Source organism: Condylura cristata, unplaced genomic scaffold (assembly GCF_000260355.1).
Source record: "Condylura cristata isolate star-nosed mole 26May11 unplaced genomic scaffold, ConCri1.0 scaffold00001, whole genome shotgun sequence".
Classification (NCBI taxonomy): Eukaryota; Metazoa; Chordata; class Mammalia; order Eulipotyphla; family Talpidae; genus Condylura; species Condylura cristata.
Window position 1 is genome coordinate 3,267,973 of NW_004567102.1, and position 18,195 is coordinate 3,286,167.

The following is an 18,195-nucleotide window of genomic DNA, read 5'->3' on the forward strand; positions in this document are numbered from 1 at the left end:
GTCTCTGGTGAATCCTCTCACTGCCCCTGCACCTCTGGCCTGTACCCCAATTCTTTATGTATAAATAAATAAATCTTAAAGAGAGAGAGAGAAAAAAAGATGTGGCAGAGACATATAGTGGAATACAATATATAAAAGAAGGTGAAATCTTGCCATTTACAACAAATGCATAGAACTGGAGGAGATTCTGCTAAATAAGCAAAATAAACCAGAAGGAGAAAGACAACTGCTGGGTAGTTTCTGGGCATATGTGGAATATAGTGAAACAAAACAGGGTCGGGCAAAACCAAATGAAAAACAAATCCTAGAAATCTGACTGTAAAAATGGAGGCCTTAAGTATTACCTTAATTTTTAAAAGTATAAAAAAAAAATCAACAGAATATGAAACCAGCCCTTTCCTAATAAATGCTGAAGTTCTCATTATATTTGCTATGGACTGAACTGTGTCTCCCCAACTCGTACGTTGAAACTCTTCCCTCAGTGTGATGGCAATGACTGGGCCATCATTTAGTACCATGCGCCCAATAGCTAGAATTCATGAATCTGGACACCAAGCAGTGGGAGGTGACTGGCTTTACATGTAGCCTGAGCTCCACTACTCCTTTTTAGGGCCCTACAAAAAAAGAATAAATTCCTCACCAATTTCAGACTTTGGCATTTTCTTTCTACCAGGGTCTTTCACTTGCTGGATTGTAAGCTCTTTAAAGACAGGAAGCATGTCCTATTCCCTTTCAGAATACCCCTGGTTTAGCACAGATGGCCTTTTGTGAAGGTTTGCTGAATAATAATTAAGCTCAAAGGAATACAAGTATGGAAAATTTTCTATAATTGGAACAGAAATGAAGATGCAGGTAGAAGATGCAGGTAAAATAATCCATTTTATTTGGATTAGGTAAGAAGGACATTTTCCTGGTATGTCTAGTTCCTTCTTCCCTTTTCTCCTCCCCCTCCTCGTCTTCAATGTACCTACTAGCCATTAGGTCTCCTAATCCATTGTCACAGGAAATCAAAGGGAGCCAGGGAAGACAAAGATCCAGATTTTATCATTTTGCTAAGTTCCGAATAATCAGAATGGTAGAAGACTATGGGTTCTCAAACTAGAAAAGGTTCACAGTACAGGCATACCTTGTTTCATTGTACACTGCATATATTGTGGGTTCTTAATTTTTTTTTTTACATTGAAGGTTTGCAGCAAGCCTCTCAGCAACATTTCGTCCAACAGCATATGCTCACCTCCCTGTCACATTTTGATAATTCTTGCAGGTTTTGAATCTTACAAGTTATTATTATGTTATGGTGGTCTGTGTTTAGTGGTGTTTGATGTCACTACTGTAATTGTTTTGGGGTGCCTCATATTACACTCATATAAGACAGCAACTTAACTGATGAATGTTATATGTGTCCTAATGGCTCCATCAGCCCATTTCCCTGACTCTCTCCATCACCTTGAGCCTCCCTCTTCTCTGAGGCACAACACTTTTGAAATCAGGCCAGTAAATCACCCTACAAATGAAGAGTTGCACTTTCTTCCACTTTAACTTTATCGCCAGAAATGGTTAAGTTTAGTGTGGAGGGCATGTCAAAAGCTGAGGTATGTTGAAAGCCAGGCTACTTGTACCAAAGTTAGCCAAGTTGGGAATGCAAAGGAAAAGTTTATTAAGGAAATGAAAAGCGTTACTCTAGGTAACACATACATGATAAGAAAAAGAAACACCTTCCTGATAATGTGGTGAAAGTTTTGGTGAAAGTTTGGTGGTCTGGACCGAAAATCAAACCAGCCACAACAGTCTCGTAAGCCAAATGAGAGGGCCGCAGAAGCTGCAGAGGAAAAGTCTTTATGAAACAGTCTCCACAGCATACAAGAACAAGTTGAAAGAGCAAGTACTGATATAGAAGCTGCAGCGAGTTATCCAGAGCTAGCCATGCTTCCCAGGGAAGGTGACTAGCCCACACAGTTTTCAATGCAGAGGAAATAGCCTCTATTGGAAGAAGAAGCCACTGGGATTTTCATAGCTAGAGAGAAGGCAATGCCTGACTTTAAAGCTTCAAGGACAGGCTGACCCTCTAGCTAGGGACTAATGCAGCTGATGACTTGAAATCGGTGCTAACGCTCATGTGCCATTACAAAAAAATGTAGTGCCCTTAAGAATTCTGCTAGCCCCAATCTGCCTGTGCTCCACAAATGTAAGAACAAAGGCTGAATGACAGCACACCTGTTTACAATATGGTTTAGTGAATACGTTAAGCCAACTGCTAAGGTCTACTACTCTGAAAAAAAGATGCCTTTAAAAATATTACTGTTCGGGAGTGTAAAGGACCAGGGGAGAAAATAATAATAATAATGGACAACTATATACCAGGGACATTTTATGGGGGAAGAATGGGGAATGGGATCAAAAATGGGGGGCGGGGAGAATACTGAACTGTGGTGATGGCACACGGGTGAACTGGTGGTGGGAAGCCCACGGGGATTACAACTGAGATGGAAAAAGGCACAAAATAATTATTAATAATTACTAATTATTAAAAGAATATTACTGCTAGTTGACAGTGCACTTGGTCATTGGTGAGCTCTGATGGTGAGGGGCAAGGGGATGGAGTTGTTTTCATACCTGCTATTACAATATCTACATCCAGGAGCCCATGGGTCAAGGAGCAGGTTTCTCTTTCAAGTCTTATTATTTAAGAAATACATTTTGCTATGGCTGCCATAGTGATTCCTCGGTTAGTCTGAACAAAGTAAATTATAAGTCTGGAAAGGCTCCAACCTTCTAAATGCCATTAATAACATGTCACTCATAGGTCAAATGTCAGTGTTTGTAGAAATTTGAAAGAAGTTGATTCTAACCCTCATGAATGACTCTGAGGGGTTCAAGAATTAAGTGGGGGGAGTCAACTATAGAAGTGGAGGAAAATGCAAGGGAACTACTTAGAGGTGGAACCTGAAGATGTGGCTAATTGTGACAAATCTTGAAAGGATAAGGAGTTTCTTCTGTCTGAGCAAAGAAAGTGGCTTATTGAGCCATCTAATTCTGGTGAAGATTTTGTGAATACTGTTGAAATGACAATAGAAGATTTAGAATATTATATAAACTTTAGTTGATAAGGCAGTGGCAGCATTTGAAAAGATCTACTCCAGTTTTGAAAGAAGTTCTATTATATTTATATCATGTTGCTTGGTACAGAGAATCTTTTGAGAAAGGAAGAGTTAATCAACTGGGCACACTTCATTGTCTTATTTTGAAGAAATCTCAGTCACCCCAACCTTCAGCCACCTCTACCCCAAACAGTCAGAGCTATCAGCATCAAGGCTAGGCCCTCTACCAGCAAAATGACAACTTACTTAAGACCCAGGAAATGATCAACATTTTTTAACAATATTTTAAAATTAAGGTCTACAAGTTGTTTTGTTTTTAGATATAATGGCAATGCACACTTACTAGACGATAGTATAAATGTAACTTATATATATATCTGGGAAATCAAAAAATTCATGTTGCTGCTTTGTGTGATATTTGCTGTGGTGTAGTGCCCTGGAACTGAATCCATAGTACTCTGAGGTGCCCTTCATTCCTTTACATTTATTGAATATTTAAATTACTTTTTGAAATTTAAATGGACTTGAAAGTTCTCCCATATGTCACATATAACTTTACATAGATTTTAACTTTAATGAGCGAAGGTCTTTGTTTGGTGGGTCCCTCTTTCTGATATTCTAAAAGGAGCTCTCAGTGGAGGGGGTTGATTTTGTACCCAATACCCTCCTGGGACAACCTGGCAATGTTTAGAGTCATTTTCAGTTGTCACGACTAGAGAGGAGAGTCTATACTACTTGCTGAGAGTAGGGATGTTGCTAAATACACAATATACACAGGACAGCCCCCAACAGCAAAGAATTGTACAGCCCCAAATGTCTATCATGTCAATGCTGAGAAGACCTGTAACTAAGAGGATGAAGGATAGGGAAAAGAGGCAGACTGGCTTCGTCTAAAATCCTAAAATTACAGGTGATTTGTTTCTAAATCGCATCATTGGTTTCTTTGGTTAAACAGGGTGCTCAAAACACAGCAAAGACTGGTTTGTCTGAAAGGATTCAGCGGTTGAGAGATGTCTCCTAATTACCAAGCTCTACAAAAGCTTTTCTCATAAGGAGCACAAGGGGGCGCAAGAGCCCCACATCACCACAGTGCCCACAGCCCAGTCTGTCTCCAAGTCAGAAAGCAAAACACTAGCCAGGTGTGTCAGTGCTCGTCCTGCAAAAATTTGTGCTTTATAATTATTCACTTGGTGGGGAAGGGGTGGAAAAAGCAATTATTTTCAGAGTCAAGTGAAGAGCCCTTTACTACCTTTCTTCTTTTTATTGTTTAGAAGTTGACAGGCGTTTACAATCTAAATAGCTAAATCACTGCTATTTAAAAGCTGAGCACGATCCTACCCTACAGAGGGGGACTGACTCTCGTAGACAAGACCAAGCCCACAAGTTCATGAAAAGGCAGCGCCCGTGGACACTTGCAGGACGTGCAGATGTTTATTTCTCCCCATCTCTGCCCTCACCCACACAACTGGACTCTGACGTGCACAACGTGCCAAGTCAAACACCTCGAGAAGAAGGGCAGTGCTACAGATTGAAACCTGCCCTGCAATCTGAAAAGAAAACGTGTGCAGAGAGCTCACTACAAAACAGGAAACGATTCTGAAGTCTTATAGCTAAAACTAGGATCACCACTGGGATCTCTTACCTATAATTATGAAGGTGCCTCCAGGGAAGTTTTTAGTAGTACAAAATGTTCAGAGACATTCTGGGAGAAAAGTCTTAGGTCAGTGGTTTTGAACCTTTCATTAATTTTCCCTCAATGGACTAATGTTTTGAAAGATTTTGTCTCTCAAACTGCATGTTAAAAAATAATATGTTCCATATGTATGAATGCTGATTCAGATTTTATCCAAAGATCACTTAATTTTAAGAGGGTTCCTCATTTCTGATATATACCAATCACTGTTGTAGTTGTGATGCTAACAAGCACCTAGGTTAAGTATTTTTACATTTAACATTGCTTGCTGCTACTGGGCACTAATTCTGGTCATCCCTCCTTCTCTCCTTACATATATTTTCAAGACCTGGTCATCTGTATTCCTCTATATAGTCAAGATACAGCTATATGACTTGTGGCTTTGTGTCATTATTTCATTACCATTAATGTTCCCCAAAGTTCTGAGTCATCAGCAACAAAATAAGAGCTTCTGAAAAGCTGGCCAGTTTTCCCCTACTGAGTGGATATAAAGTTTGTCAAGTGCCAAAAGCCTCAATCTCCCCCAAACTGTTCAAATTCTATTTAGAAGTTTTGGAAAAATATTAAAAAAATACATTTAGAGACTGTATGGATCCCCAGAATAAAGGAAATATTCTATAGGATCTATGGTCTTAAGGTATTTTATGGAGTTTTTTTTTTTTTTAATTCTAGTGTACAAATAACCCAGATCCTACCTGACTAGTTCAATATTCACCACACCTCAATCAGAATTTTAAAAATGTTTAGAAACTCACAGAATTTTAGGGCTGGGAAGAAACTTGGAGATAACTAACTCCCTCACAATTTTACATGAAAAATAAACTCTTTGGACCCTTAAATGACTAAAATCGTTTGAGCCATAACTTAGTCCAGCCTTCTCAATTCCCAACTTGAAGCTTACTCCACCATACCCCAGTGCTTTCTGGTGAACCATATATTCTTTTCAAAAACACCACAATTATACAGAAATAGAGCTAGCTATATATTATTTGAACCAACTGATTTCAAATTTGTTTAGCTTTAATCCATGGTAAGAAACCTGGTACCTATTTACATATAAATGAACACAAGTTAAGTCAAATGAAGTATGTCCTCACTTCATAGTGCAGTATCCATAAATTGTTTTCATGTCCCAGTAATGGGTCTCCTCTCAAACAAACAACAACCATACATGTTGCCCTCTGGTTGTGTTAACTGTGTGCTGATCATACAGTCTTATGTAATTCTCCAGCTGTTTTGTGGGGGTTAAACATTGCCTCCATTCCCAGAAATGGTTGTCCACAATAATCGCACGTCTAACAGCAGGTACACCATAAAGACTCGGTGAAGTACGTTTATGCCCCATTGCTTTAGGCCATTAAACATCAGCTACCTTTTGTTCATGGCCTGTGGTGGCAGATGGAGAAAAGAGAAAACAAAATCTTGAGACCTCCCCTTCTTTCTTCCTCACTCAGCCCTTTCTGCCTGACTTGGGAGATGGTACACATCAGGCTCAGGGAAACAATGGGTAGAGCATTCTGATTAGAACTGAACAAAGTGCTGTTTCTTTTTTCTTATATGTGGGGGTTTCTGACTTAAGTGAGGGTATAACACAGTCTTAGATGCTGTAAGAAAGGGCTCTGAGAAGCAATCAATAACTAATTTGATTCAGGAATTTCTAAAGATGCCTCACCAAAGCAAGTATGTGAGGGATCACCCTGGTCATTCAAAGAAATTAATCCTCTCCTCCTGGCAGTATCTTTTGAAATCTGTGTGTATTCCTTTTCCTTCCGTCATGTGCCTTAGTAGCTTCATCAAGACAGTGGAAGGGAAAATGATGTGAAACTCACCCCTATGAATCCTATTACTTGCTAACAATTATACTATTCATTCTTTGTTTCATTCCACAAATACTTGTTGAGTGCCAGCCATGCACCAAGCAAGATGTTCTAGGCCTTGAGCACTACAGTGGTGGGTGGGCAAGCCAGACCTGGTCTGTTGTTGCAGAGGGCTGCAATCCAGAGAAGGCCATGGAAAGAGAGGATCTGTATTCTTTTGTCACATTAATTCATTCTTTCTCACCACTTCTTAAACTGGAAATGACAAACTAACAAAATTCAGGCTTTTTCTGACCCAGAAGGGTGTTGATAGAACTCAGAGTAAGGAGTCAGTAGAATGTATTCACTGACACTTGAATACATTCTTTGAGGTGAAAAAGATGTACAAGGGCTCACATACCTTGAAGTACACAGTTCCCTTCTCTTTGACAATGGCAGCCTGCTCCAATTTTTCTTTGGTATCCATCTCCCAGGATTCTTTGGCCTGTGTACAAATTTGTGACAGTGATTAGATGAAAAGAGAAGGAAAAAGCAACCCCTGATGTCCATAAAAACAATGAGTAGCTACTTCTTCCGAAACTTCAAATCACGTGCCACTACCAGCTCCCCACGAGGCTGCCACTCACTTTCCATGGCACTGACAAAGCCTGGGTTAGACCCGTTACTCAAGAAGCAGCAGGCACAACCACCATGAGGAACAGAAACCCCTGAACACTGTTCAAGAGCGTGCCTTTAGAATTTGAGGTGAGGCTACCCACTGAAAGCGAAGGTCCCTTCACCCCCTTTTGCAAATTTCTCCATAAAACTAGTATTATAATTTCAGCAAGCTGTTTTTCCTCACGCCTCGGTTTTTTAACTCCAAAATGGAAACACTACAGTAGTCAAGTCACAGCTGTAGGTCCATCTAGGACTTTAAAAATTCCAGATCAAGTGTTTGTCTCTGTACTCCAAAACAACCAGACAGACTAAAGAATCCACACTATGTCAACTTGCAGATGTATGCCTGGGGAATTTCCAGGGAAAAACATAATTAGGAGGGTAATGTTAATGGAAAAACAGCGTTTCAGAGTCATCCATAAAAGACTTTCTGATCATCTGCTCATTTGTATTACGTGTCATTGCCCCAGCATTAAAGAGAGGATGACAAAGACAACTGTTCTTTCCATGGGAACTGTGGGATTTAGAAGAATCACAGTCAACAGGACAATCCTGGTACTGCAGGAAAGTGACAAAAGCAGCTTCAGGGCTGTTATTTCTACATGGGAATTCTGAGGCTTAAGTGAGTCGCTAGAATTTACTCTATTCACAACACAATGAGTGGTGGCTTCCCAGTGTCACAGCCCATCCCCCTTCTTTTTCGTAAATGGAAGTGAGGCAGTTACTAGTTTTTTTGGCAATTCTACGCTGATTCCTAACAACCCAGTCCATTACTTCAAAATCTAATAACAAGAGCCCAGTTCATTTTTTAAAAAAATAATTCAGGAGTTAAATAATTTAGGGAGTATAAATATATTCTCAACACTATGGGACAGAGAACTATGTCACGTCATCACACCTCTTCATGTGGTTTTAGACACACCACGCAGTGTTGCGTGGAACACGCTTCTGAAGGGCAGCAGGAGCCTTGTGGCAGCCACAGTGAGAATGCTCTCATGTGAGCACTGGTTACTGGGCCGTGGATGGGAAATAGAGATAGGAAAGCCAGAGGTGGATGTGACCATTGCCGTAGGTTATCTTCTCCTTCTTCACAATGAAAAACACTGCTGTGCATACATGTTGGAGGTTTGGTTCTGTGCTAGCAAGTCTTCAGGAGAGGTTACCTGACAGCAAGTGGTGGTCACAGCAGGAGCAAATGTCTGGGGAATGTGAAGTGGGGAGGGTAAGGATCAGGAACATCACTGTTGGGGGAGAATCCTGAAGCAATCTCACTCTCTTAGTTCAAAGTTACATGTCGATGGGACAAGGAGTTCCTTTCTGAGTCTAATAAAACAAATGGCCGTGCTTCCAGTCTAAAATTAGTGTCCAGGACACAGAGACAGCACTGTGGACACAAAAAGGCCTATGAAATGCAGTCCTGGTGGTGCTGGGGAAGAGCGGGGCTCTGACACACACGCAGGCTTGGCTGGACATGACAGCATACCTAACGAGGCACATGCTTTGTGTTTGTCCAGGGAAGCGGCTGCTGGGAGCCCCCAGAGGTGGCCTGGAGTAGAAATGTGCTCCAGGAGGCGTGCCGCTTCTGGACCCAAAGGCAATCGTCAAGCTCTCTTTTTTCCTACTTGGACAAGTATGAAAAGAAAAGGTCTAGGGTTAGAGATCTGTCTCTTGTGTCCCTTGTCACAGAGCCTGGTGGCCCACAAAGCCTCATGTTTTGGATAATAACTTGGAGCCACAGTGCAGGCCTCTTCACTACTCCAGAGAAGGTACAATCCGTTCAGCAAAACTGCGCCCCACGCCCCCAAGGAGCTGCTTGGCAGAACGTGAACTTTTTTGTCTTCAACGCAGGGAAAAAGTACAAAAAGAACAAGTCTAGGAACAAATAAGGGAACAAGTCTTGGATTCTTCCCAAAAAAAAAAAGTTAAAAAAAAAAGAAAGGCTGACACATAGGAACAAATAAGAACACTGAGCTCCCTCTGGCATGTCAGCCGTGCGCTGCCAGTGCCCCATGCTCCAGAGGCAGTGTCAGAGACGAGGCAAACTCAGGCATGGAAAGCACAGCACGCACGGAAGTGCCCTCACCTACACCACCCTGTACCATGAGGGATGGATTTAGAGGACGCGATGGAGAAGGGATCTACCGTGATTTCAGAGAAGTTGGTATTTTCTCACCTTTTCGAAGCTCTTAAGTGTAACTTCATATATAAGCTCAGCATTAGGTTCAATGCCAAATTTAGGCTTCCCTGCCTCTCCAAAACCATATCTGAAATGGAGAGTAAAAACATAAAACTTTAAAAGAATTGGTGTATTTAAAATCCAGGCACTTTCTTCTGTATTTTGAGGCATCACATCAACACAGGGTCATCATATGCCAACTACACACATCAGAGACCCTACACACAAACCCAAGGTCAAGCAAAAGAGTGTCGAGTGCACTACTGTGGGTTTTTAGAAAACCAGGTTAGATTGTTTTCTTTTCTTCTTCACATTCACATGTAAGGTGACACCTGCACTCCTGGAAAAGCCTGCTTATTGTGATTTGAAATGTCACTGCCTTTTTCTCTGCTTGATTTTATAGCTATGTTCTTTTTATAAAACAGCCAATATGTGGCTATTAGAACTTTTCCCCTTAGGTTTTATCAGCAAGAAGAAAAGATGGCACTGTTCACTAAGGTTATGTTTTAAAGCACTGTCATTCCAGGAGCACCCTTTCCAGTCAGATAAAAGGGAGGGAAGGCCCACACACCAGGAAGGAAGTACATTCTTAAAGTATTTCTTCAAGCTTGAAAAAAGTACAGTAGGAAATACAAATGATATAGCAAAAATATGATTAAAAAAATAACCCTAGCAAGTCCTAAGCTCTCAGCAAGAGAATCTAGTCAGCTCTGTAGCCAAAACACAGTAAAACACTACATATTTTAAGCCAAACTTAGTAGATAAAATAACGATATGTATCCATTTTATTTCTACAGCTCATTTAAGATCTTTAACAAATCCAAGACATGTCAGAAGCACACATCTACTAGAATGGAAGTTCTGATGGTGCTCTGTCTGTCTGGTTCAATGGCTTTCCCAGTGCTTCAGCATAGAAGGAAAGTGTTCACTGGAATATATTCTGTTCCCATCTCTTTCAAGCCAAACTACTCTTTAATAAATAAAATGACACTGCACAAACTTAGTGAACTTAAACTTTTAGGTTGTAGGTTGAAAGAGGCCGAAACCAAGTCAATGCTGATACCTCCAGTTTTCTCTGGGGTAAAAGAACTAGAGTGGGAACACTCACATCTTGTTGCTTGCATCACTTTCTTTACCCCTTGCCTGAATTTTCCAGGAAGAAAGTGCTTACTCACTCACCTCCACTGTTACACAAGAAAATGGAAGCTGGAGCCAGAGGGAGGCACAGAGATACAATGCGAGCTGGTAGGAATGGGGTGTGGTAGCTTTAATAGCAGGGCAAAGGGCATCTTCAGCAAAGAAATAGAAGAGGACATAATCACCAGTTGGCTATTTTAGGAAGTTGGTACTAGTTTTCTACTTTGAGCTCAATTTTGTGCCTGCCATCTGTTAAGTCAAGAACATTCTTTAACTGCTGGGAACTAGGTGAGTGAGTCGTGCTCCTCATGAATCTACTGACAGCTTGTTATACTTGGAGCCCTAAGCCAAGCAGGTACCTGTGCCACAGATGAACAGGCACATGCCTTAAACCAGGGTGGTTCTAATGCAGCAACCCCCTCCCTGCCTCCGATATGGTAGCATTGCTTATATATTTTGGGCTTGTCACAACTTGAGGAAGCTGTTGGTATCCAGTGGGCAGGTCAGGGACACTGGTGAACATTCTACAGAATGCACAGGAAAGTCCCCATAATGAATACTCACTCAGCCCAAAATGTCACCAATTACTAGTGCTGAGGATGAGAAATGCTGCCTCAGAGAAACTCACAAATAGCAAACCCATGGAGAAGGGTGTGGGGGTTGGGTGAAGGGCGGCCCTGGTGACCATCAGTGGAATTGAGGAAGACTGAAGAGTATTACTTCTACAGCTTCTCCTAGATTAAAATGAAGTGAAGAGATCCCAAGAAGATGCACATGGAGCACATCGTTCCTGGAGATCTAAGTATATACTTAACTGTTCTAGGAGCATCTAACCTGACCAATTGAGGCAGAAAGCTAGCTGATATGTGCCAGAGCGGCCTGGATCAGTAAGGACACAGGGCACACACATTCATCCAACTGAAAGATTAAAACATCCCAAAACCTAACCAGCTGACAAGCTGGGCTATAGGAATAGAAGGCATTCAGTATTAATGTTCTCGAGTTAAGAGTTATCTTCAGAGAGTAGAGACACAAATAATGTCTATTAGTGTGCACACACAAAGTACTTATACCGTAAGTTCTTACCAATTGCTCCCTTTTTACAGATAAAGAAACTAAGGCTGAGAGAAAAGTACTTCCTGAAAATCATACAAAGAAGGCAGAGGTAGAGCCAGGATTTAAAGTCAGACCCTGTGTCCTCCCAGAAGTGATTTTTTTTTTGACCTATAATACCTCATAATTAGACACAACGGTTCTTGGCAGCATGTGCTTTTGTTTGGGGTTGTTATAGGACAGAAACATAAGAAAAGGAAGGAAAGAGAGTATACACCCTGGAAGTCTTCTGGAAAATAATCCTAAGAGTAACACAGAACATAGATTTGCAACAGTCATAATCATAGCAACACTCAGATGCAGTCTTCTGTGGTAAATGGGAATCTGTACAAGTCAACTCAACTGCCAGCACTCAACACCTTAGGGATTTTTTTACATACACAGTAGACAGTCGTATTTTGTAGATTATGCACTTTACATAATTCCTCTGCACACTAGCCTGCTGAAAATATGTTCCTTTCTAAATATGCTAAATTGTTTCCACAAAACATATGAAAGACTTATACCCAGAAATGTATAAAAACTTGTTGACTATTTTTATGACTAAAACCATCTAAAAACTTTACCATATGTTAAAACAGGATTTCCTTTTTCTTGTGGTATGAGGGCAAAATGGAAGAGAAAGATAGCTATCACAATGGTGATAACAGCTAATGCACTGACGGCTTAAATGTATGAGACACTTTGCAGGCTTTTCTATGTTCATTACCTTATTAGTCCTCCATAACTCTGTACCGTAGCTGCTGTTATTTCCACTGTACAGAAAGGAAAACTAAGGCTTGAGGGAGTTAAGTGACTTGCCCAAGTGCACACAGCTGGTAAGCTGCACAACAAGGTCTAATACACTTTAAACTTGCAAGAAACAATTTACATTACAAATATACAAGGATAATGCCTGTCTCTCTTTGCCATTAAATTTGAGGGACCTGCCTTATCAGCTAGGTTAAAATGCCATGAACTGATTCATACTGTATTGTGATGTTCACAGTGGACACTGAATTTATCCTCAAGGAGCTGAAATGTGGAAGCATAAATCGGCTATAAATACCACTCTACATGAGCTTAAAATAACTGTAATTTTAGAATGTTGGGTTAAGAATAATTAGATATTATTTAGGTATGGAAGAGATAACCTTATCTATACTTGCTTAAGAAAAAGTTTCTGACAGAGAGAAATCTGTTCACTTAAGCACAAATTACAAATATGGAGTACATGTAAATAAAACTGACTGAAATGGGAATACAGCGGTGGAAAAGGAAATATGACAGAAGGCAAAAAGGTAAAATATGCTTCAGAGAAAGTTCTAAAGGGTTCAAGGTGTAGAGCATTTAGGAAGGAATTTCCAGTGGGTCGTGGCATGGCTGAAACATCACTTGAGAAATATGAGTAACGGCTCGAGCGTTGGGGCAAAGGTAACTAAGCCACTGGTTCACCGCGAGGCTACACAAAGGCAAATGACTGTACAAGACGCACGATCTTGCCGGTCTGCCTGCTCGTAAGTGCAGGTCATCAACTCTCAGTAACCCAATCCTGACTGAAACACAGGGAGCCAGAGAGGGAGGAGACAACAGATAAGCAGATGCACTTTCATGCAAGCAGAATCAAAACAGCCCAGTTTCTCTCAAGGGTCCATTTCTCAAGATAGAAGGGTTGGATTCATGGTATAATTTTAGATCTAAAAATAATACCAAACATGTTTTCACAAGAGAGACTGTTAGTGTCTGATAATTCTAAGCTTGGAAGTGCTAATGGATATCCTTATGATGGGAAAAATTTAGGCAAAAATGAGTCATCTCCGCTGCCTTTAGATCCAGGAAGAACACTCTTTTTTTTTTTTTTTTTCGGGGACTGTGTATAAGAACAGGTGGCACAATTTCAAGTGGGTAATAAATCATCCTGCTTCTTCCACTCCCAGACCCCCACGTTTTACTGCCTCCTGCCTGATTTAGGGAAAAGGGAAGAGGGGAGCAAGAGAATTACATGAGAAGGGCCAACAGAACCCTATGGCAAGTAAAGCCAATACACATAAAAGCAAAACTTACCTGTCAGTCCTCCCCATAATATACATCAATCAAGTAAACAGGTTCACAAACCTCTGTGATATTGTAAGGCCCATTAATTCCCTCCACCACTGAGTGCAGTGGATTGAAATGTGGATTGACAAAGCCAGCCTATCCCTGTTTTCTGGATAGCCTCACTGTATACTGAACTACTATGCTGCTTACCGTGGTCCAAGAAATAAAATACATTGTTCTTCCCGTTGCATTTTCTCCAGGGCTTTGTCAATTCCGATTGGAATGTCATGGTCTTCTCCTTCGCCAACAACAAAAACCACATCTCTGCAATCAAACATCTTCCCACCATAGCAGCCTTCCAGGTGGACTGGGGGCAAGGAGACAGGGCGTTAACAAAGCTGCACCTCGGGCCTGGCTACCCGAGGGAGGAAGCAAGAGCACCTTTCTCATTTCTCCTTTCATCTAGAGACACATGAGGTAAGTCTTGGTAAAGCTGAGGCTACCCAGGCTGAAAATTTAAGAGCAATCATATTCTTTCTGTTTGAAGTTTAAATTGATGATTTCTGATAGCTCATATAATTACTGATGAAGGAAAATAACTGGTATAATTACTGATCAATAAGATAAGCAGTAAGAAAGTGGAAAATTTGGTTTGATTCAAGCCTATTATAATGACATTGCTGTCTTCACCTATAACACAGCATCAAAAGATACTGGGTTATATTCTAATTATCAAATTTCCACAAAATTAATGTCAAGTATTTAATCGCTTAAACATTTATAAGTGCATCTTGGCTTCAGATGCCTGGATGAAAAATAACTGAATGGCTATTTCCTTGATGTACAAATGTTAACTGAACATTAGAAGCTTTTTTTTTTTTTAAGTCTTAATCTCATTCACAAATATACTTGAGTGAAAATAGAAAATCTAAAAGCAATGCCAATAACTAACTTAGCTGTATCTCTTGGTGGAGGAATACACTTAAAGTGCAAAGGAATTAATAGTCTATAACTTCAGAAATCAAATAACTTTAACCACTTCCTATGAACTGGTGAGGAGATCAGTTTCTTGGGGCTCCACTCCACTCAAATTCACTCAGGTCATTCCCACTGTAATTCGATATCAGATAAAGGGGACTTTATGTTTTCTCAAGACAAAAAAGGAAAAAGCCACACAGATAAGTATATTTTACTTGAATGGTTAGATTCTCTGGAACTTTCCAATTACTTTTAACACTAAGCAAATTCTTCCCTTTCCATTTAAGTGTTTGACTCAATAAGAGAAATGATGGCTTGTATGACAGCACAATAGTCATCAAGCAATATCGTAATTTGTCTTTCATAAGAAAACTCTTTATTCCTACTTCTGTAATATAATGGCCTAGATTCAAATATAATGATTTCCTAAAATTGGAAAATTCATTTCCAAGATGGCTATTCTACTTTAGATTAATAGCTTGCCTTAGAGATTAAAAATCACTCTATTATACTTATTTCATTATTTCATGAGAGTTATCTTCCAATACAAATTCAATTCCAACTTACTCTACTTTGGAACTATGTAATCTCGAAGGTCCTTTGAAGATCTAAAACTCTACCAGCCTGTGACCCAGTAATATAATTCTTGATATAGGCCAGAAACCAGCTTCAAAGATAATTCCTTTAGTTAATCATTTGATCAGGTTAACTTTGGCCCAAGCCTGAGAAAGGAGAGCAGTCCTAAAGAGTAAACAGCAGTGATGTAGATACTAAGGGACAAAGTATCACCCGGATATTTATGTGTTGAACCTCTCTACCCTTTCCTCATTCACTAGCATTAACACTAGCAGTATTCGTTCCCACTGCAGACCTAGGATAGAGTCCAAGAAGCTTGGGTTAATCTAGAGAAGGCCTCACTCTTAAGTCAGACCCTTCAAACATGGGCAAGGGCTAAGCCTGCTCTCAGGCTGGAGTGGCACATGGGAGTTTTGCTATGTCCCAGTGGCTTAAACGCAGTTGATGCTCTCTGTTACCCTTACTTTTGGATGATACCGAGAAAATGAAAGGTAATCAACTTTCAGCACATTGAAAATTCTTCTGAACTGGAAACCACCTTCAAAATAAATTCAATTTTTTTATATTCAAATGCACACATACTGCACACATACTGCATCTTAAGCCTTAAATTTAAGGCTTAAGATACTTTTACTAGAGTCAATGTTGCTGCTTCTAAAGGAGTTGAGAGTTCTGGAAAGTTTGTGTTCTTAAATATTTTAAAATCTGACTATGAAGTTTAATTTAGACTAAGGTGAAGACACTTTCATGAACAGATTTGCTGAGCAAAGTGAATTTAGCTCCTGTGCTGTAGAAAAGCTCAAATATTGAGATTTATTATTCTAGTAGCTCACAGCTTAGTTGACAGATCTTTTTGTTTGAGGTTTATTGTTAGAAGTACCATCTTCCTCCCTAAAGGAGAGTGCATTTAGTGGGGGGAGGAAACTATCAGTACATTTGCTGCGGTTTTTGGTTGATCAAGTTTGAATGTGTTTTCAAAACAGGAAATCCAGAGTCTGCAAAGGATTCCTGCTTGTGTGTCAGCTTCCTAGGCTTTAGCTTAATGCATTTACTTGACATTAAACCTCTGTTTATAATTTTAGATGTGATAACCCATCATTTTACGTGATCAAAAACTGGCCACTAATAAGCATGTTGTGAAAGGTAAATGCAATAAGAATGTAAAAAAAAAAAAAAGTCACACTATGAAACTTAATGAAAGCATAATGAAGAAAACAAAACAAAAAGTTCATTGCTTCTTATCTTTGAGGCAATAAATGAGAGAACTAATGTTTGTGGCCATCTAATAGGAGGTAAACTTTTATAATTACTTGCAGAAAAACTTACTGCCTTATATATCAATCTTTTTTCTAAATTAGAACTGAACAAGCTCTACTACTACAGTACCACAAAGTTTTAATTGAAATAAAATATGTGCACACACATACACAGAGTTTATGTCTATATATGTAAGACAACCACTTTAATGCTGATGCTATCTGGAATGTCAGAGCAAGGGATACCATAGCCTCAGGCAGTCTACTGCTCATTGATTGTGTACATCTACAAACAGGGAGGGCTACAGCTCTGTTAACTGGTTTCCAAATGTGGAACACTGGCGTGACCAGTTCTACAAGGCTGTTGACAAGAACTTGCACACTCCCTTCATGCTGATAGATATGTCTACCTTCATAGATCATTTTTTTAATACATGCTGTTTTAACAAGTGCTACCAAAGAAAACCATGGTAGCTCTGGCTGTGGAAGACCTGTAGCTGCTTCTGACCTTGCATCTCTTAGTACAAATACTCACTTAATAAATATTTAATAATAACCATCATGACTCACTGAGAGCTCAGCCTCTAGGGCTCAGGAGATCTGTTGCTAATTCCAACCAGCATGATTTACGGGAAGTAAATGATCTATGACGTGCCCAAAGAGAATAAAAGTACATACAGGATGCTTCTACTTAGGACTTTTTTTTGGTAGAGAAAGAAAAGCACAAGTTAAAAAGGAACATTTTTTTCCCCCATGACTTGAAATCTATGTAACTTAAATGGGGAAGGTCTTTCAAACCCCACAAAGTCCAACCAAACCAAATTACCAGAGTTTAGCTGCGCAATCCCAGTGTAACCACATCAAGTAAGCCTGGTCTGCTGCAAAACATCACTTAAACTGGAGCTCTGACTTATTGTTCTCTTACTGCCCTACAGCAATTTTGTTTTGAAGAGCACAGAACACCCTGTTCTGAATGTGGCTGGCACATGAACTCGATGTGCTGACAGCAATTTGTACTCCAATTAAAATAGGAGGGAAAAGGAAAGAGAGTGCACTGCAGTAACAAAAACTGGAATGCAAGAACCCAAAAACTGTATAATTTGCATTTTAGGAAGGAAAACTGAGAAAGAGGCTCCATAACCAAAAAAAAAAACAAACAAAAAAAAACAGGCGCTGTAAATGCTCCAGCCTAACTACGTTAGCTCTGGTAAGTGTTTCTCCCTTTTCTAATTATAGTAGTTGGTATCTGATAGCTTTGCACTCATTCCCAAAACAATTACTGGGTCATGGGGCTCTGAATGGGATAGTGTAATGGCAGTACTACTAGTCGAGACTGGTCATTTGGTAGAGAAAACCAGGTTGTGACAGGTTACCCCCCCCTTCGCAAGGGTTTTCTCTGCTGCATAATTCATGCCAATTGAGTTTCTCGCAGCCTGTGTCTCTAGCCTAATAGAGCAGAGCATCCAAGAGACAGTGGGATCTTAATGACCCCCTGAAAAGGCAAATGAGGAAGCAGAGATGGGTTTCTAAAAGCAGGAGAGGCATATTAATCACTGATTAGAAGAGAAACCATTTCCATCAGGCATGGTGGTTCAGTTTCCCTCAAACTACCTTCCTGCTCTGTACCATTTTGTATTATTCAGGATGAGCAAACACCACTGTAAGATTGCTAACGGCA

The 18,195-nt window shown here is 40.1% G+C and overlaps 1 protein-coding gene across 1 annotated transcript in view; it reads right to left on the minus strand.

Annotated features, from left to right (window-relative positions):
- Positions 1–18,195, minus strand: part of FKBP5 (FK506 binding protein 5) — a 118,301-nt gene that overhangs the window by 10,001 nt on the left and 90,105 nt on the right. The window contains exons 6-8 of the mRNA XM_012722434.1: positions 13,918–14,074; positions 9,439–9,529; positions 7,009–7,092 (exon numbers count right to left, since the gene is read on the minus strand). Of these exons, the coding sequence (XP_012577888.1) occupies positions 7,009–7,092; positions 9,439–9,529; positions 13,918–14,074 (332 nt within the window). The remainder of the gene's footprint in view (positions 1–7,008; positions 7,093–9,438; positions 9,530–13,917; positions 14,075–18,195) is intronic.